We start from the raw sequence: 21,068 nt of genomic DNA, 5'->3' as shown, positions 1-21,068 counted from the left end.
TCTAAATGCTCCATATCAGAGCTCCTCTGATGCAGTTAAGAAAAATGGACTTTTAGAAATGCCATCCATGTTCAAGAAGACACAGCAGTGAACTGGAAAACATTCAAATGTATGTGTTGATGTGTTCACTTTTTCAAGTTGTGATCATTTATAATATGGAGTGCCAGTCCTGGCCTGGGGGACTGTTCTGGTCCAGGGTCTTTGGCCTTGCCATTGTAATCCTACGGAGTTTGTTCATTTGCCAAATCACTCTGTACCCTGGAACATGTAAGAGTGGGCTTTGTGCATTATTGATTTAACGTATTGCTAGAGAGAACAGACTCTTTACTGCTGTACTCCTCCCAATATAATTTGAAGGGAAGGAGCTTCTTCAGCTAGCTGCCAAGCCGCGCTTCTAGACCTTCTTTAGGTGGGGGTAACAGGTCAGTAGATGGTGATCTTCCAGCTAAGTCAGTATCCAAGAGTGCTGCAGGGACCCTGGGCTTCAGGACCAGCAGATCCAGATCATTCCTCTTGTGACTTATCATTCTATTAGAGGGACTGGTGTTGACATCAGATACTGGGTAAATTTGGTAGTTTCTTATCTACCTAAAATTCCACTATTATGATACCAATTATGTAGCTTTTTACTTTTGAAAAACAGTGATAACTGTTTCTTTCCTGCCTTTAGTAAGTTTTTAAACCGATATGTGTACTATAAGGAGGATCCTACATCAATACTACCAGGTGACCACACTTCTGATGATTTTTTTGTTGTTGTTTTAGAGTCTGTAGCTCGTTCAAGCAAACTGCTGGGTTGGTGCCAAAGGCAGACAGATGGCTATGCAGGGGTAAATGTGACAGATCTCACTATGTCTTGGAAAAGTGGACTGGCCTTATGTGCGATCAGACAGATGGCTATGCAGGGGTAAATGTGACAGATCTCACTATGTCTTGGAAAAGTGGACTGGCCTTATGTGCGATCATCCATAGATACCGCCCTGATCTGATGTAAGTTGTGACAAACTTTGTGTTTCATTTTGTATTTGCTCAGGATCTCAGAGTGTTTTGCTATCAGGTAGCCAAATTTTGCATTTCTTCCTAGAATGAGATACATAGCAAGATACTTTTTTTCTAGGAGGCAGTGATTAATTTCAAGTTAGTTATATTTAAAACTTGTGTCAAGCATCATGTAGCTGAATCCAGCTGAAGTTTTAAAAATCACAGCACTCAGAAGGTCAAAAACTAGTTTTAATACCCACCTGGGCCTATTAACATCACACAAAGGAAAACTCTGTTTATTGACCCCAGGTTGAACTCTTCATTTCGGCCAGCTATTTCCCAGATGCTGGTGGTCATAAGGAAAACCTCACTAGAACATTTGGCTGGCTGAAGGCAAATATGTCACTACCAAGAAACTCGAAAGCAGTGAATACTTACCAATTTATCATGGTTCATTGGTATTTTCTCTGTTAAGAATTGTGCCTTTTGCAAATATACTATGCCCAGGCCCATAAGATTCAGGCCACCTTAACTCGCTTATATCAGTGACACCCTCTTTTTTGGCCATTCTTTACTCACCTAAATGCAAAATCACTACAGTAGGATGACCCCAGGTCAATTACAGAGACCAGTGCCTTCAGATTTCTCCCATAGGCATTCGTTACCATGGAAGCCAAACAGGAAGATCCAGAAACAGGAGAAAAGACTGTTGAATTATTTTGGCTGCCTGTCCTTTTCATTAGGGCCCAAATTTGTGCATTTGCTTTAATGATTGCTTAAGGAAACCTAAGAAACATAGTTCCTGTTTATATTAGGTTATAAATTAATAAGGCCAGAGCTACTAGAAACTGCTTTACATATATGGTTTTGGAATAAGAATTTCTGATTTATTTAGATAAAGCTAAGTGATCTCCAGTGCTCCTGTCCCATAGGTAATGCAAAGGTTGGTAAATGAATGTAGGGTTCCCCCCTCCCCATCAAGAAAGGACAGGAGAAGAAAAAGGAGTACTTTCAGAAGGATTGTGATGAATGGCAGAAGACTGGGTGAATCTGTTCTCTTCCAAAGGGAAGGCAGGAAAGAAAAGGAGGTGGAGGCAAAAGGAGCTGAAGGGAAGCTAGCAGGTGAGGTTGGGGGGTGGTAGAGGGAGAAGGCTGCCTGCAGAAGGTCTAGGGAAGTTCCATGTAACAGACACAAAGCAGCGGGGGTAGGTGATTTGGCACCGTTTAGACTACAATAAGGTCATTCAGGATGAGGCCTTCCTGGTTTGATAGACTTAATCTATAAAGAAAAAGCATTTAGAAAAATGAAAACCTTGCTACAGAGTCAGTAGTAAGTTAACACAAAATAAGGCCTGCCAGTTGATCTGAAATCACCCCTTAAAGAAGAATGGTCTCGGTCTTTACTTCATTGAATGGCAAGAAGTTTGAGACACAGCGGAAAGTGTTTGTTCATTTAAGTACTTGGGAAAACGGGAAATTTAGCCTCAGAAACATCTTTTGAGGAAGGTTTTGGAATTTCCCTTCATGTAGAAGGCTGAATAAGATTTACCAGAGCTGATTGAGTGCATCAACAGCTCGTCTGGTCCAAATGACACAGCGAGTGATAGTCCTAAGCCTTTAGAAGCAGTCTGATCCAAATAGGATATTCATCATTATCGAGCATTAGTGTAATATGTACAGATCACATACAAGGTACAAGAGGATACATATTAAAGATAGTTCCTATTCTTGGGCTTACCTATTAGTAAGAAGTTTACATTATTGGGAAAATGAGAGTAGTTCTTCAACTTTTCCCTCCTTTTTTACTTTCTGGGTAGATCTTTAGTCATTTCTTCTCCTTGAGGGTGATTTGCATTTTATTGGTGTAAGGGAGGAGACCAAAAGGGGAGAAGAGCAGGTTGGCTCTCAAATTGCAGTAAACCCCGCACCCTGGATTTTAGCTGGAAGACGAAGAAAATGATGATGACTCTACTGATACTGTGTTTTCTGGCCTGAGGATAAGCAACCCTTCTTATGTTTTTCTCCTTCTGTTTTTCTTAGAGATTTTGATTCTTTGGATGAGCAAAATGTGGAGAAGAATAACCAGCTGGCCTTTGATATTGCTGAGAAGGAATTGGGCATTTCTCCCATTATGACAGGCAAAGAAATGGCCTCGGTGGGGGAGCCTGACAAGCTTTCTATGGTGATGTACCTGACTCAGTTCTATGAGATGTTCAAGGACTCACTCCCGTCCAGTGGTAAGGGCTGGCGGGCACGGATATGGAAGGCCTCCATTTTTTCTGTTTTTCCTGGCTTTTCTTTCTTCCCTTCTAACCACGTCCTTTATTAGTACCACCAGAAGCAAACCTGCACTTACTCTGTATTATTATTGGTTGGCAGTCTGGGTAAGGCCCTGGAACTTTGCTCCATTATTTTTTCCTTCTTGACTAGTGTGTTCTCAGCCATTATTTCTTTCCCCAAATCTTTCTCACTAAGTCTATGGGTTTGCAAAAATCATTCCTTTGCAAAATGTTTTCCTTGACTCTGCTACTTCCTTACACCCTTCCTCTCAGAGCCAGCCTTTTTTAAAAAAGTGGTTTGTTCTTAGTAGGACCTCTGCCTCCTAAGGCCTAAACTTCGCAACACTTTGCGACCTGGCTTCTTTTTTTTTTTTTTTTTAAGATTTTATTTGGCAGATCACAAGTAGGCAGAGAGGCAGGTAGAGAGAGACGGGGGAAGCAGGCTCCCTACTGAGCAGAGAGCCTGATCATGACCTGAGCTGAAGGCAGAGGCTTTAACCCACTGAGCCACCCAGGCACCCCCCGGCTTCTGTTTTAACTGCTCTTCCAAAAACTATTTACAGTCGTGAAGAATCATCGAATTTGCATTCTTTTCTCCTTTTGCTTCTCTCACTCACTTGGCTTTTCTGCATTATTCAGCACTATGGAATGGTATTCTTTTTCTTGAAATTCTCTCTTCTCATTGGCCTCTGTGGTCCTGTACTTGTTAGCTTCATTCTCTTTCTTCTGTAACTGTTCCTTTTCTGGCTTCTCTCTCTTCTCCAACCTTTTAGTGTTTTTCCAAGTCTTTGGCCCTTAGCCTGCTGCCTCAGTCTACCAAAATGCTACCAAAAATATTCCTGTTATCATTTATTGTCCCTTGAAGTAAGTCAGTACACATATTGCTTTAGAGTGTTGACCGTGGTACCCAAACTGGATTTACTTCCCAGTACTTGCACCTGTTTGACCTTAGGCAAGTTACTAAATTTCCCTGTGCCTCAGTTTCGCCATCCATAAACTGGATTTTATGTACATATAACATGAAACTGATGAGCTAAAGAGAGTGTTTGGCAAACAGGCATTTAATATCAGCAGTATATTATTCATTTTGATTACTTTTTAAATTACTGTTATTACTAATAAAATATTACAATCCATAGAGTTTGTGGTTCCACAGTGTCTTCTAGCCTGTGTACTCTTACAGATGTCCGTAGCTTTTTCTGATCAGATATGCAGTTCTTACAACAGGAATCCACAACTTTCAAATCAAATCCCTGTTTAGGGAGAGCCTTCCTCTTATGTGTGCCTGTGTACATGGTTGCCTGCATCATCAAAGCCAGTGACCCTGAGCTATGTACCCTTCCTCCCTTTCTCCCTCTACCTTGAAGTTTTTATCACAACAGTGAGGCTTTAGCAGTCTTTTGTAACTAACAATCATAGGCAGATTCCAATGTTTGAAAAGCGAAAAGTGGAGGGTTTTGTGACTGTAGTGGATTGGAAAAAAGAGTTGGTTTTGTTAACATGGATGGAGAAGAAAGCTCAACATTCAGACCATAGTGTGCATTTCTTTACTGAGTTCCTTTTGCTTTTGTCAGAGCAGATGAACCTTTATTTATTTATTTTTTTAAGATTTTTTATTTATTTCTTTGTCAGAGAGCGAGCGAGAGTGAGCACAGGCAGACAGAGTGGAAGGCAGAGTCAGAGGGAGAAGCAGGCTCCCCACGGAGCAAGGAGCCTGATGTGGGACTCGATCCCAGGACGCTGGGATCATGACCTGAGCCGAAGGCAGCTGCTTAACCAACTGAGCCACCCAGGCGTCCCGCAGATGAACCTTTAAAGTTTTCTGGGGTTCTGTGAGCCACCTGCAAGGAGTGTAGTTCTGGTCAGTACTTTGAAGCCCCCTCCAGGGCTGTGCTCAACATTACTTCCTGTTCACAGATGCCCTGGACCTAAATGCCGAGGACAAAGCAGTTCTTATAGCCAGCACCAAATCCCCCATCTCCTTCCTCAGCAAACTTGGGCAGACCATCTCTCGGAAGCGTTCTCCCAAGGTAAATGGAGGAGGTTTTTGACCTGCTACAAAGCTATAGGTGAGGTATGGTGGCTAGGATAATGCAGTCTCCCTCCTCTCTTGATATAGGATAAAAAGGAAAAGGACTTGGATGGTGCTGGAAAGAGGAGAAAGACTAGTCAATCGGAAGAGGTAAGATTTAGCTGGGATTTGCTAGAATGGTCATACTGAATTGCCCATTGGGGCTGAAATTAATTTCCAAATTGATATTGCTAGATCTTTTCATATTCATTTTTATGAGAATTTCTGAGAGCAGCTGCTTTTTCAGCAGGCTCTTGCCTTTGTACAGCGTTTTGGAGAGCATCTAAGGAAGCATACACACACGTGTGTGCACTAGTGCTTTCCTCTCTCTTCAGAATTTTACATTTTGCTGGGGACAGTGGCTTTCTTGAGATAGGACAACACCAGCCCAAGTCCAGGTACCTCTTTATACTGCCCCATGCACCAAAGTCTTGCTGACTGCCTCTGGAGTTTAGAACCTTGAAGAGAGCTGTTAAGCTTAACTAAAGCAAAAATAGCAGCTGCTATGCCAGGCACTGGCTGTACTCCTTTGAGGGAAGGGCATCTGTGGGGGACTTCTTAACCAAGGCCAGTTCTTGGGTGTTGGTGTTTGTCAGGAGGATGTGCCCCGTGGTTACAGAGGAGGAAGGCCCACACTGGTGAGCACCCTGACAGACAGGAGGATGGATGTGGCCCTTGGCAATCAGAACAAAGTGAAGTACATGGCGACCCAGTTGTTGGCCAAATTTGAAGAGAATGCACCCCCACAGTCCACTGGCATGAGGAGACAGGTAAGCCCCACTTCGTATCTCACCCATTCATGCTTGGTCTGGCCATTTAAGAAGGAGGGATCTTCTCAGTCAAATGAAGTGGGACAGCGTGTGTCTCAGCCGAGCGTTCACACCCTCATGACTGTGTCTGGTTTTCTCCTTGTCTGACTGTGGCCGAGAAAAGCTTTTGATAAGCTCCTCCCATGCTTTCAGCACTGCTTTCTCCTCACCATTCATGTCTGAGGTGTCTGTGGCAAAAATCCAGAAGAGGGATTTGAAGTTTTATAAATGTCTATACATATTTATATGCTCACATATGTGCACAATTCGAATTATGAAAGAGATAGATGCTTACTGAGGAAAATGCTGGAGAAAATAATAAAGGTAATCAAAACACCTCTAATTCTGTTAACATTTTTTTATATTTCTTTCTTGTCTATTTTCAGTGCATTTTTGTTTTTATAGTTGAGGTCATTTGGAAGATACACTTTCTGTTCTGCTTTGTTCACGTAACTTTGGGCATATTCCCATGTTGTTCCAAACTCTACAAGCATCTTCCAATACATGTGTGTCCGTGCTTTTCTTAAATCTTCCTCTGGTGTTGGATGTTTTTGATGTTGTTCATCTTTCATGATGAAGTATAAAGATAAAAAATGTTCTTGTGAGAAATCTTCTTTTGTGTGTTGTGGATGGTTTTCATAGGCTATCCTTGAACTAGGTCAGGAATTATGAACATTTTAAAGAGTCATCATGGATACTAACTTGAGAGTGCTAGACAGGAGCATTTGACTTGAGATGTCTTTGTTAGGTCATCCCTCCCCTCTTGCTTATTTGAAAGTCACTGAGACTTCTTATAAGAGGAGGTGCTGGGATTTGGAGATAAGCACAGGAAGTTTCTGACAGAGCTCCCAGTGACCTGAGAGAACATCCAAAGGAAAGGGAGCCCATTCTTTTTATTGTTTTACTCTCTTTCTTCAGCTTTTTCCATACATATCAGCCATTGTTCCAAGGTTCAGGGGTGAAGGAGGTACTGACTTTGCTTGGAGTCTGGCCAGAATTAACTTCTTCCCACATTTAGCCTTTGGTTATTAATTTTTACACTCCAGTCGTATGTATTGTGGCTCATAGAGAGGAATAAATACTGTTCATTGGTAGACATCTGAGGTTGCAGCTCTGGCAACTGTGGGATCTGCCCCATCTCAGGAGGTCTGGAAAGCTCTCCTTGGGAGGAAGTTTGCCCCTAAGAGAAGGTTGTGTTCCTCATTTTGAGTAGAAGGTTTAGTTTTCCAAACCAGAATTAGTAGTTTAGGTTCAGAGCTTTGAGCTAGGGAAGAGGAGAGTGAAAATTGCAGCTTCTGATTTCATTTTTTTCCTTTTGCATTTGCTTTTGGTTTGTGGGGTGGGGTATTTTATTTCCTTTGTAAATGTAACTTTCTAAGAATTAATTCTGTGTCTGTTCCCACTCCCTCCTCATAGATGTGTGTCTGTCCACCATTATCTTTTTTGTGTCTTCTCCTACCTTAATGTATTTTATTTTGTTTTGTCTCCATGTCCTGTCCCCCACCCATACTTGGCCTGTGTGTCACAGCCGACACAAGAGCGTGGGGTCAGCCAGCCGTCCTGCTGCCTACCTGAGCAGGGTCACCCTGCTCCCACCCCCCAGTGGAAACAGGTAAAGGAACTGTCCAGGGGCCAAAATGGGTGCTGCTTCCCTGGGCCTTCCCAACCTGCTCATCCCTCAGAGCCAGCCAGGGCTGAGGCCTACACTTTAGAATCCTGGCTCCCAAGGACAGGAAGCTTTTGTACTCATTTGAGTAGCAGCTTTGGGGAACGGTTTAACAGACAGTGCTAATTGTATTGCTTGATTTGTTTAACTCCTTGGGATTTGAGAAATTAGTTAAAAGAGTGGGGGTAATTTGGTGTTGAAATTAGCTGAAGCTCTGTGGGAAGTTGTTCCAGGTACCTTAGCTTCTCCACTTTACCACTGTAACCTTTGACCCAAGTTGACTTTTTGCTTACATGTGTCCTTGTAACTAATGGAGGGAGAATCCTGAACTCAGCAAGGCTGAGAATTGGGGCAGTAGAGCCTTTCATGTTAAATAGGGAAATGTTAGCCAAGAAATATCTTGAACTATGATTTTTATTTGTTTCAGACCCTCAACAGAGATGATCATGGGTATTTTCTTGGCGTTTTATCTCCATTTAACATACACCTTGAAAATTTTCAGTAAAGTTTTTACAGGATCTCCTAGAAGGCTGCGTCTAAGCAGTATTGGATAGGACAGAAGAAGTGAGTGGAGGGATGTCAGCTGGTTGATAATAGGAAACCCATTAGTAGCATTGGGGCCTCTACTGTATTTTCTCCCAAGTCACAGTTGAGCAAAGTCCTGCTCTAGTAAGTATAGCCTGGATTCTCTGTCTTGTGGTTTGGTATCATCTAGGACTAAGATTCTGAGAGCTCAGGTGAGCTGACTCTTGATTTCTTCTTGTGCTATAGAGTGCCAGCTATTGCTGGGAGGTGCTGGGGAGTGGCAAATGGATTTTATTTGAATTACATTCAGGGCAAAAGTTCCTTTCTAACCTCTTTTAAATAATATGCCACATTGAAGGCAGGCTCCAGGAGGCTGAGATGGAAGCTGGGGAACAATGTTCATACTCACAACAGAAGCCAAGCTGCTTCCTCCTCTGTGTTTGGAGGACGTCTTCTGGAAAACAAACAAAACTCATTGGAAAACCCGTTTTATTTTCTTACCCTTTGCCTTGAAGTCTAGGTGGAATGTATGATTGGAAAGGTAATTTTTAGTTGAGGATCTGCTAACGGAGAAAGTGAACTCTAGATACCCCCAAACTCTGGATTCTGACAGTATTCATCAAGGTCACCTGACATAGGAAGAGCAAAGGGGAAGGGAAGTCAGTTGTAACACGTGTAGTGGATGAACAGATGACTTTAAATGTCATGTGCCCAGAGCAGCTTTGGGTTGGCTTGCTGGGAAGTCTCGAGGGTAGTAAGTATGACCAAGGAGCCTGGCTCAGCCAAGCCTCTGTCCCCCGTGAAGAGCGGCATGTCAGCTCATCACCTGATGGAGCTGTACTGAAGGGGCATCAGGAGCTTGGTGTTGGTGGGCCTGCTTGTGTTTCTCCTATTCATGAAGTATCTGATGGCCTCTGACCTTGTGCACGGTGCTACATGGAGACATAACAGCTAGGTTGTCATCTGGGTAATTTATGAAGTAAAATATTGCTCAGCTCTACAAGCAGCAGAATAGAGCCCTTGAAGTCAAACCTGGCTTCTCTGGAGTGGGCACCAGAGATTACAGTTGGAAGGAGTATCTGGGTAGATCTTGGTAAGTGAAAAACGATGAGCCATGAAAATCCTATTAGATCGTTGCTGGATAGAGTTGGGAATTGTAAATTTACTTCATTATGAAAGAACTGTAACTCACAGTTACATGTAATTTTTCCTCAACACTAAATCAGGGATGGCATTATGAGTCTTGGCCCTGTCAGTTTATCTCCTGAGAGAACAGGAACATGCTGGTGTTCCAGAAACATGGGAACAGAGGAACTCCGGTGGGGTGCTCCAGTGGCCCTCTGTTTCTGACTCATCCTGATGATGGCCTTCATTAGCTCCCTTTAGGAATGAGGGGCTTACCAGCCAGACCTTACAGTGACTCACTTTCTGTTTCTCTTGAAGAGATTTTACTTGAGGCAGGAGGTTGTGGCAAAGCAATCATTGGTGGCTGAGGTGGCATGAGGATCAGCTTTAACTTCAGTCATGGTATAGAAGAGGGAAAATGAATAATAGTTGGCTTGCCAGTGGCTTCTCTTTTTTACCTTCCTATATAAATAAACACTTCGGCTCTTCCCTCCCCACCCCTCTGCCATTTGTTCTCAGAAATGGGTCCAGCAGGCAAACTCTGCATATTAACCAGTCTTGATTTGGAAGTAAATTGTCGTGAGAGGTGGGAACAAACCGGGGAGGGGGGTCTGTTTCCCCGGGCCCTACAAGTTCCACACCTTCTTCTCCCTCCTGGGCTCCCCCTGTGTGCTGCCCCACGTGGTCATTGTGGGCATGAGGAAATGGAGGATTCCTCTGGTCTGGAAATAAGTAACTGTTTCTTAAGCACCGAAAAGTTCTGTAAGTCACAGATGTATAAGGGAATACAATGGAGAGGGGGAGAAAGGGGAAATAATCCATGGATATATATGGTGTTCAGTTAGTGACAGATATACTTATTTTCTTATATTCTGTTTCCTGTACTTTCTTCTATCTCCCTGGTGGTTTTCCAGAACCTTTTAAGTGCACTCCAGAGGCTAAGGAGAAGGAAGCCATGGCAGGGTGTTGTCTCAGTTGGCACTCAGGGAGCATGCTGCTTTGCTGCTGGTGGGTGTACAGGTGACCGAGCCCTCAGGGGCGGGTCTCCACACTCCCCTTGTGATGGTCGGCCTGTGTGCCCTTTCTCTCTACCTACATCTGAGCTCATTTCTTCTATCCTCAACTTCCCTGATAAAACCAACAAAGGATATATCCTTGATCCCTGGCATTTAGAAAGTATTACATGCAAGTTCTGTCCCAAGACCAGCTGCAGAGATGACCCATGTGATCTGCACTTACCAGATAGCACAGTCGCTGACTGTGACTAGCCATCTTCCCTGACCACACAGCAATTGTCATGGAGGACAGAGAGGCACGGGAGGGATGTCTTTGGTAAATGCTCTTAATCCTTCTAGAACCAGCCTAAATGTGGCCCCTGTTTCACCAATGTTCTCTCTATTTGTGTCTGTTGGTGTAAAAGCGACTGGAAAAGGAGCATTCTCGGACCTGCCCCAAAAAAGTGATCACGCTCTCTCCTTCCCCTACTCCACCTCCCTGTGGGGCGCGTGGCAGCCAGCAGGTGATCTTCTCTGCATGCTCCGTGGTCCTCGTCTCTGTCTTCCTGCCTGCCTGCCTGTGTAGGTGGCTAGGGTGGAGACCAAATCAGGATTCCATCTTTTCAGAACTAACAATTAAAAAACAGAAAGAGCATTTGTAGCAGAAGCAACCTTATTACTACAAATGAGCAATTCCAGATCAGACCCCAGGATGGCACATAATACATTCAAACCCTGGCTGTTTGAATCTAGTCCCATATCATAGGAAAACAATTATGCAAGCACAGACTAAAACTATATTTGTCGCAGATGCAAAGTCCAAAAGCCCTGAAGAGCAGCACATTTTTATGTAACCTCATTTAAAGCAGCCACTTTTGTCTTGCTACCCAAGGAGGTATATTTAGATGGTCTTTTGGAAGGCTTTTATAGGGCCTCACTTTATGAGTTTTGTTCTTTCTGATTTTGAGAGCCCTGCTTCTTGCTTATCCAACTTGTGCTAACAAACACCTGCCCTTCCTGTCTACCCTACTCACACTCCAGGAAGTTCACTTAAAAAATGCTTTCAGAGCAGTTAACCACAGACATGATTAAAGGGGACAACAAGGATACTTATATAAAGTACATTTATAGAATATATATTGACCTTTGTAGGATATCTGTATAAAATAAAATACTAATTTTAAAGGCAGGAGCTATGGAAAGACATTTTCTCAACTAAGGTGGCTTATTTAAAAGGTGACCCCTAGTAATGTGTCTGAAAAGACCCATACTGTGTTCCTGGGTCTAAGAACTGAGCCACTATACGTTTAGCGATTTTGCTGTGCCTTATCTCTACTAAGAACTAACACTTAGATCCAGGTGGTAGTCTCAGCCCTTCCTGTGTTATCTCATCCAATTCTCACAGTAACCCTACAAGGCAGGTACTATTATCACCTCCATTTTACAGATGAGGAGACTGAGGCATAGGATAGGGAGGCCAAAGCCCTTGGTACAAGTTCATACAGTAAGTAATGGAGCCAGGAGTCGAATCTGGGGTGTGACTTGAGCCCAAGCTCTGGCCTCATCCTGCCTGTGGAGACAACGTGCTCATGGCCCCCATTACCAGCTTTGGATTAGTTTTTCCACCAGCACACGGCCATAAGCTGAATCCTCAGAAGTAATCCAAAGAGTGATAAGAGTAGCCTTTCTTTTCCCTGTGTGATTGCTGATAGTGGTTTCCTCAGGTTGGTGGTAGCAGCCATATGCCTGTCTTCCGGATTTCCATCCCTGTCACATACATATTCCTGTTGACTGAAAATGCTTCCAGTCATTGTCCATGTCTCCCTTTAACAAATAATGCTCTGGTCCCGTATTCCTATTCAGGGACCACTCCCCACCCTGGAGTTTCCTCTGGACTGTTGTAATGGCCATTTGTTCCAGCCAGTTTCCATCTCCCCACCTTTCCTTTCTAATGTCTTGTTGTGGAAAACTTCACCCTCCTAACCAGCCTCTCCTATTGAGCCTTCCATTTAATGCCTCTGATCTTGTGCCACTGTGTGAAAGAAATACGTTTGTCCCACTTTGGTACTAACCATAGTTCTTTATATCTGTGGCTGACCTCACTGGAGGCCAGTTGGACAGAGTGCTGGACAAGGAGTTGTCCTAGGGTTATGGGATTTGATATAGATGGGATTGTGGTTACCTGGGGTGGGGATATGTCAGGTGCAGGGAATATGTGTTGAAATGAATTCTGAATTTCTGGCACTGTCACTTAGTAGGTCCACATAGAACATGTGGATGGAGCTTAAGTTTCTACTTTGTTGCCAACAGACATACAGGGATCTTGATGCTGACAGCCGTGGCAAGCAGAGTCCCCATCAGGAGAGGGTAAAAGAGCATGAACTATGGCATGGGATGCTGAGGGCCAAACAGATGGGGCACGCTGTGGGGGGGTGGGCAGAGGGAAGGTGGGGATGGTCCCTGCTCCCCTTGCTTTCTGCACATTCTTGTCACCCAGCCAAGAGCAAGAATTCTTGTTGCTAACCACATTGACCTGTGTAAATAGCATTCACAGGAGAGCATTCATCTGCCCAGTATTCAGATCAATAAGCAGATGGCATTTGCTTCTATCTTTTGACATTCTGGGGTCTAGAAGTAGAAATACTGAGAGAGCCAAAGCTCTTACTGGTGTGGGGATTTTCTAAGTATGAAGAGGGTGGAGAGGAAGGAAGGCGGTAACAAGATGGGGTACGTAGTGAAAAGCTTCAGCTATTCTTTTCTGAAAAACTGAAGGGGCAATTACTGATGACACCTGGACATCGTATCATTTGACAAACAGCAGAGATGCCCCTTTTTAAAAGCCTGCTTATTTTATGAAGCTTTGGGGGTTGTTGTTACCCTTAAACCCAGTCCCTGAGTTGGTATAGCTCTGCAGCAAGAGTGAAGAATCATCTTTTAATTTCGCATGGGCCTTTTTCTTTTATTTTTACCACTCTTTCTGCTTTTGCTCTCTGAGAAATAGAGTCACAGCTAAGGAAGCTAGTGCTATCTCCTTAGGCCCTGTCACCAGGCGAGAAGCAGATAGGCTGTGTGTTGTCAGGACCACACAGGGATTGGTGCTGGGTGAGAGAGAAGAGGCCGGAGTGGAGGTGGAAAGAGGACATCCCTTTCACCTCCTCACACACAGCCTTGCTCTGCCTCCTTCTCTTCTGCTGGGGCTGCTTCCTTCCACAAACACTGTGTGCGCCCGGCCTCTTTCTTTCTTCTTCTTAGGCTGTATTCCTCTCAAAAAAGAAAAGTAGGCATTTCCTGGAGACGGGCAAGCCCTACATTTCAGGGAATTCATACTTAAAGGAGGTCCTGATGATTTTTCATGAAACAGAGCCTAAGCAAAGAAGAACAGAGGGAAGTGTGTCCAGGAAAAGGAGAGATGGGCAGGGAGAAGCTATCAGACGTCTGGGGCTGCAGTGCCCAGAGGAAAGGTCGCATTTTCCCAATGAGCTGATTTCCGGATTCTTCACGGCAGCATTCCTGTCGAGATACCTTTAAGAGTTACGTTTATGTTCTCTTCCAGGATTTTCTCTCCACTGTTCCATAATCTTGCCTGTGCACTCATCTGCTCCCTCACCCTCCCGCCCCAGTCTTCTCATCACCTTCACTGCTTTGCCTTCTCTGGGGGAGCAACCTTCTGTCTTGTTTCTCTGTGGTGGGTGGTGCTCTTCTACAGAGATCGCCAACACCCCCCCCCAACCCCTGCCTTGGGTTTATGTTTCTGAGCCTGCCCTGCATGTTGAGCAGAGGGCCAGTGAGCTGGCAGAGCATATGGAGCAGGGGTGGTTACACTCTATGTTGCCACCCATTCAAGCTATGAAGTTAGTGGGGAGCACTGAACTGGGGGTGCCATGGATCTGCTTGGAGCTAGAGGGCAGAGGGCGTGATATCTACCGTGATAGTACCTCTTTCCTCTACCCTGCACATACCTTATCCTGAACCTGTTAGGAAACTAAGCAGTTATCACTTGCCAAAGCTTTTAGCCCTCTTCTTCCTCTTCTGGCGACTGGATGGCTCTTGGCTGCACGGGTCATGGAGGATCGTGGCTTACTTTTGTTACACATGCTGCATGCAGTCTGCAGGAAACTTGGGATCTTTTCTCCTGATCACTGCTGGGATTTGGCTGGCTCGCTGGCAGGCAGAGTTTCTCTGAGCACTGGCAGTAGGAAGAGGCAAAGCCACCTTTCTGGCCTTTATGGAGAAGGAGTCAGCTTCACTCGAGATTTGCTATCTCTGTTCACTGTTTATAAGATGGTAGAATCTCCTTCTGCCCAGGAGAGGTTCCAGCTCACGCCAGTGAGGGGCCCTGCAGAGCATAAAGAGTGTGTGTGTGAGCAGGACACCACCTTTGCCCTCTCCCCGCCTCCTGGCTGGTAGTGTTTTCCACTTGGGGTGGATTGAGTAAAAACCACCAAACAGGAGAAGACAAGGCTTTCAGAGGAAGCTCACAACTAGAGTGACCGTGTTCCAGAGTGAGCTTCACTTTAAGCACGAGGCGAGGGTGAGCTAAAAGCAGAATGGAAGGCTTGAATGCGACATTAATGCTTTTGGGAGCTAAGAATATTTCTTTACTTCATTTACTATTTAGATAAAGGTCTAAAACTCCCAAATTCCGTACACTCAGGTCAGTATGTAACTTTTTATTTAATATTTCCTTTGATTTTTTTTTTTCTCCATCTTGTATTTTGTAGCCAGAGCCTGAACCTTCTCGTCGATTTTTTGTTGACCAGTGGGAGCTTTCTCTTAGTCTCCGCTCTTCCAACCGCCCTGCCTCTCCCTCCTCTGACTCCCTCCGACAGGTAGCACAGCCTGGAACTTGGCAATGCTCTTTCCTCTTCAGCCTCTCCTCAGTTCATCTACACAAATGCTGTGTAGCCCAATGAGGTTGCAGTGCTATTAACTTTGGCCTGTCTTCTGTGGGAATCCACGTGTGTGTGTGTGTGTGTGTGTGTGTGTGTGTGTGTGTCTGTCTGTCTGTCTGTCTCTCTGTTTTGCATATGAGGTCTGTAGGCATACACCAAAGTTACAGAGGCTGCTAGCTTTCATTGCATCAAATTCTGTCAAATAAACCCACTTTTATAATATTTTAGGTATATCAAATAAAAATAAATATTTTTTAGCCATTAGCTTTTTAAATTCCAGGTGTCCTCATATTAATATGTATGACAAAATATGAGCCATAGTGTAATTAAATCTCTTCCATGGAGTGGTGATTATGCAGTATTGTGGGTGCCTCTTGAATTGTAATCGTTTGAAGAATGAGCCCTGCTATTTCCTACAATGGAACTGATCCAACCATAGAGTAGTTTAGAGAGCAATTGGCGGGTCTTTTTGCCCTTTCTGTTTATGTTTCCTGTTCTCGAGCAGTCTATGCAGTACGTGTGCGGAAGCATATGTATGTGTGGTGGCAAAAGTGTAAGTCCAACAATTGCTACAGTTAATCTATTTCTTAAGAGAGGGGAGAAGGAAACCATCTGCTTTTCGTGCCAGAAAAAATAGAACTTGAGTCTCCACCTCTTTTGAGGGGATGCTTGTCAATATTACCACATCGCTGAGAACTGAATGTGACCAGTACCTTTGTACGCGGGCAGCCCTGGGCTGTATTTGCTGAATATGCCGGTTCCTGGTGGGAGGAAAGGGTCCTGGCTGAACAGTGAGGACCCTGGGCTTGCTTGGCATTCCAGCCTCGTGTGTGACATCTGGTCTGTGCTCTCACTTACTTTCTGCAGAATGAAGTGCAATTTCCCGTACCCTCAGTGTCAGCTAACTATCAGCTCAGCTCTGCCTGGTGCCAGTCCGTTCCAGGCACGAGCTTCCCTGATAGCTCTCAGCAAAAGAAGGTTTAGATTTTAGAGCCACTTGTTTTTCTCGACTACTAATCGGTATAAGCTGTGGAGTTAATGAGCAAGTGGCACCAGTCCTTGGAAACCTCCCTTATTTTAAATTGAAAAACAGAATTGACTCCTTGGTTCCAACAGAACCTTGGAGAATTGTTTGCTCACTTGGGCTTATTCTCGTAGAGTTCACACGGAGTTAGTTTTCCCCCAGGGTGCTTCTCTTCTTTGTCCCTGCCCAGCCTTGGCCATGCCGTTGCTCAGGCTAGCAGTTCTCGTACATATGGGTTGGTGTGTATTGTCTATTCACACCACTTCCTAATGGGGTTGTGGACATCCCCAAGACAACGGACCTGGTGTGTTTCTCAGTCAGAATGAGAGGACTCCTCAAACCCGGCCTGCACATAATTTACGAGAGGGAGTATCACACACACAGGGTGTCCTGACCATCTCCACATGGAAGAGTGGCTGTGGAGCCTCTAAAGGATGGCCGGCAAGGCTTTGACCTCATTCTCTTGGGACAGGCTCAAAGCGAGGCTGCCTAGCAGGAAGGCTTACAATCAAAATTTGGTAGGTTCTTGTTACTTCTTCCATATTGCTAGAAAGAGGACTGAATTGGTTGGATATTTTCTTTTCTCTTTTTTTCAACCTATGAAAAAATAATCCCTCCTGGACTAAAATGCATTCTGATTTCCCAAAACTATACCAAGCCACTTGTCTGCATGGCTGCGCATGTTAGATTCCTGAAGCCGAGTTTAAGAAGCCCAGCCCAGTAGTGTGTAGTGCCCGGATAGAACACATACATGTCAACAGGAAGAATGGGCCAAGAAGGATTCTACAGATGAATTTCAGGAATATTTGATGCATGTGATAGGTTATGAGTGAAACAGTAATAGAAGGAAGGTGATCATCACTAATAATACTAGGCTGTTGGCATCTTTTACCCAAGTGGAGAGTCAGCCTTGCAGGAGTGAGCTTGGTTTCTTTCTAAATGAGGAAATAACTTCCCAAGCCCTCCCCAGACCCAGCTTGAAACATGCTGTTCATCTGGACATTTGCCGTCTTGGTAGGAGTTGTTCCTCTTGCATTCTTTATATGTAATTTGAGTCACTAGGATATAGGCCCTTCTTATTCCATTCTATATTTGTTTCCTTCCTGTCTTCCCACCTCCCTGAACTATATATTCCAAAAAGACATGAAAGACTATTCTCCCTTATTGAATTTAATTATTCCTGCAGCCATTATTCTTACCAATGCTGATATATCTGTGTGGACAAGGACACCCGTTTTTCTTACCACCAAGTTTCCCTGCTTGTGGGCACTGTATTGGCATGGTTTGCTGCTGCACCTTGTATTCATTTTATACCTTTCAAAGATTTTTTTTCCCTGTCTTCTTAATTTATTTATTTTTTTCCTTCTCATTTCCCTTCATTCTGGTCATTTTATAATCTCCAACCAATAGAAGTATATAAAGATGTACACGGGCGGAGTGAGCTCATTGGCTGAGCAGATAGCCAATCAGCTTCAAAGGAAAGAACAGCCCAAAACCCTTCTAGACAAGAAGGAACTGGTAAGAGATGTATTAAGGGCACTGTCTGTCTAGATATAGCACAGCTGTGGCAAATAAACCTGGTTAATTCTAAGTAGCTTAGTAACATATCTAGCCAATATCTGCCATGTGGTAATTTTTTTTTTTAAGGTTGTCGGAATTTTGTAACTAAATTTCTAGGACTGAGTGGTTGTTTAGAATGTCGTGTGGAAAAACGTACTTAGTATCTCTAAAAGTGATTGCTCTAGAGTCCAGGGGACCCAGATTGCTGTAGAACCATGTGAACACTGAAGAGGTATTTTTATGCTACCTTCTAAACAGAGTTCTGTCAAAATAATTTGGTTTGATTGTTGTGCAGTTCTGTAAAACCAACTGGGGTTCCCTCTGAACTGTTGGTTAACATCAATTCAGAGTCTGCCTTCTGCAGCTTGCTGCATAGAAGGCACATGTAACAGTCACAGCTATAGTTCTGCTGTGTTGTGGGAGAGCCAGTAGCAGAGGGAGCCAGCTTAGTCTGTTTCAAAGCACAGTTGCACAGTGAGGGTTGGTTTCACATATGGAGAAGTCATGCACCTCCTGGAGGTGAGCCTGAGAAGTGTTGCCCTGACATGCCTCCCACCACCCCCTGTTACAGGGCTCAATAAAGAAGGAGTTCCCACAGAACTTGGGAGGCAGTGACACGTGCTATTTCTGCCTGAAGCGGGTCTACGTGATGGAGAGGCTGAGTGCTGAGGGCAAGTTCTTCCATCGGAGCTGCTTCAAATGCGAGTACTGCGCCACCACCCTGCGCCTCTCTGCCTATGCCTATGACATCGAGGACGGTAAGTCCATTTGCACTTGAGGCCATACTTAGAAACTGGGCCTAGGGACGCTATTTTCCACGTGAGCTGATCTTAGGGCCTCTTTACTGCGTTCTTATATATATACATTTTTTCTGCCTCTCTTAACCCTTCCCATCCATCTCCCTCTACTCTTTGTTTCTTTTTTCTCTGAGACTCCTTCTTATAAATATTTCCCTAAAGTCACCAGGCTGTAACATAGAATTACTCAGCAGTGGTGGTAATGAGAATGGCATGTGTTTACCTAAATCACTTCCCTGGCTTCATAGACACTTGTTTCTTACTTCAGGGTGGGATCTTAAAATAAAAGGGACACAAAGAGGATAAGGCTTTTTTTTTTTTAAATATTTTATAAACATATATTTTTAACCCCAGAGATACAGGTCTGTGAATCGCCAGGTTTACACACTTCACAGCACTCACCAAAGCACATACCCTCCCCAATGTCCATAACCCCACCCCGCCTTCTCCCAACCCCCCTCCCCCCAGCAACCCTCTGTTTTGTGAGATTAAGAGTCACTTATGGTTTGTCTCCCTCCCAATCCCATCTTGTTCCATTTATTCTTCTCCTACCCCCTTAAGCCCCCATGTTGCATCACCACTTCCTCATATCAGGGAGATCATATGATAGTTGTCTTTCTCCACTTGATTTATTTCGTTAAGCATGATACGCTCTAGTTCCATCCACGTCGTCGCAAATGGCAAGATTTCATTTCTTTTGATGGCTGCATAGTATTCCATTGTGTGTATATACCACATCTTCTTTAGAGGATAAGGCTTTTCTTGTCTTTACTTTAGGGAAGGGGAAATCACAGATCTGTCAGAGTCCTATCTCTTGTCACAGATCAGTGACAGCCTGGATCTCATGCCGCCTGGATTCTCACACTTTGCTTCTGAAGGATGTCACTCTCTAGCATCAGTGTATCTCTGATGAATTGAGAGCTTGTTGAACAGGATCTAAATCTAATTTACCAGAGTGGTCAAGCCCTCGCCTTTTGTGGCATGTATTGTTTTTATAATGAAAGACCTTAATGGAGCAGAAAGTGGGGAATTATGCAAATGTATGACAAAGCCTGACAGACAGATAGAGGCAGACTGGCATGCCTGTCATTTGAAAACTCTTTAAGATTAATTGAACTGGTCACCAAAGACATTGATGATTACTGTACTCATGCCTGTGGAGTGCTGAAGGAACTTCATGAGAGGCAGTCTTACTGATTCAAAAGTAATGAAAACACCTAGATTATCAGGAGTCCTCACAGAGGTGGCATTATATGACTCCTTTTTGGAATCTCTGACCCGATTCCAATCTAGGAGTGGGGGGAGTCCCCTACCCCCCAAGCCCCATAACACCAGGCAATTCTCTGACACCAACAGAGTGTATGAGAGTTCAGCTCAATTCTGACCCTATCAACTCTGCCCAGCGATAGTATCGCATTCCACAGGTTAAGTAGGCCTGGAAGACTGCACCTCACTCCCCACTTAAGACACCAGTCACAAGGGGCGCCTGGGTGGCTCAGTGGGTTAAGCCACTGCCTTCGGCTCAGGTCATGATCTCAGGGTCCTGGGATCGAGTCCCGCATCGGGCTCTCTGCTCGGCGGGGAGTCTGCTTTCTCCTCTCTCTCTCTCTCTGCCTGCCTCTCTGCCTACTTGTGATCTCTCTCTGTCAAATAAATAAATAGAATCTTTAAAAAAAAAAAAAAGACACCAGTCACAAGCCCCAGGCTGTTACTTGTGCTTCTGACCCATCAACTGCAGATTGGAGGTTCCAGTGACCTCTTCCCTAGGTTCTTTTCATTTGCTAGAGCGGCTCACAGAACTCAGGAAAACACTTAGGTTTACCAGTTTGCTAAAGACTATGATAAAAGCTATAAATCAATAGCCACATGGAAAGATACATAGGGCAAGGTTTGGAAAAAGGGCATAGAGCTTTCATGGGGCACCTTTCCAGGGACGCACTACTCTCCCTGCAGCTCAGCGTGTTCACCAACCCAGAAATTCTCTGAACCCCATCCTCTTGGGTTTTTACAGAGGTTTCATTGCAGTCATGTTTGACTAAATTATTGGGCATTGTTTGATTCAAACTCCAGTCTTCTCCCCTGGAGAGTTGGGGTACCCTCTAATCCCACGGTTCGTCCTTCTGGCAACCAACCCCTGCCCTTGGGTGGGGTCTAAAGGTCACCTTAATTATTACAGCAAAAGATGCCTTTATCTAGGAAATTTCAAGTATTTGGAACTGAGTCAGGAACTGTGGACCTTGACCAAATGTATATGAGAAATATATTTGGTTTTCTGATACGTGTGTCTTATAAATTACAGTATTGTACATCCATTACTACGTTGGTAGGTAATTTTTGACTGAGG

The 21,068-nt window shown here is 44.2% G+C and overlaps 1 protein-coding gene across 3 annotated transcripts in view; it reads left to right on the top strand.

Moving 5' to 3' along the window:
- MICAL3 (microtubule associated monooxygenase, calponin and LIM domain containing 3) overlaps positions 1-21,068 on the top strand; it is a 198,362-nt gene that overhangs the window by 97,299 nt on the left and 79,995 nt on the right. The window contains exons 13-23 of one of the 3 annotated variants that reach the window (XM_082738145.1): positions 766-907; positions 3,022-3,218; positions 5,178-5,290; positions 5,380-5,442; positions 5,928-6,101; positions 7,669-7,752; positions 10,877-10,975; positions 12,762-12,818; positions 15,173-15,280; positions 17,778-17,885; positions 18,499-18,685. In XM_082738145.1, coding sequence (XP_082594271.1) covers positions 766-907; positions 3,022-3,218; positions 5,178-5,290; positions 5,380-5,442; positions 5,928-6,101; positions 7,669-7,752; positions 10,877-10,975; positions 12,762-12,818; positions 15,173-15,280; positions 17,778-17,885; positions 18,499-18,685 — 1,332 coding nt within the window. The remainder of the gene's footprint in view (positions 1-765; positions 908-3,021; positions 3,219-5,177; positions 5,291-5,379; positions 5,443-5,927; positions 6,102-7,668; positions 7,753-10,876; positions 10,976-12,761; positions 12,819-15,172; positions 15,281-17,777; positions 17,886-18,498; positions 18,686-21,068) is intronic. The other 2 variants (XM_082738146.1, XM_082738147.1) reach the window with 2 other exon arrangements.

This window comes from Mustela nivalis (genome assembly GCF_964662115.1).
Source record: "Mustela nivalis genome assembly, chromosome: 7".
In the NCBI taxonomy this organism is placed as follows: domain Eukaryota; kingdom Metazoa; phylum Chordata; class Mammalia; order Carnivora; family Mustelidae; genus Mustela; species Mustela nivalis.
This window is presented reverse-complemented; position numbering and strand designations above follow the sequence as displayed.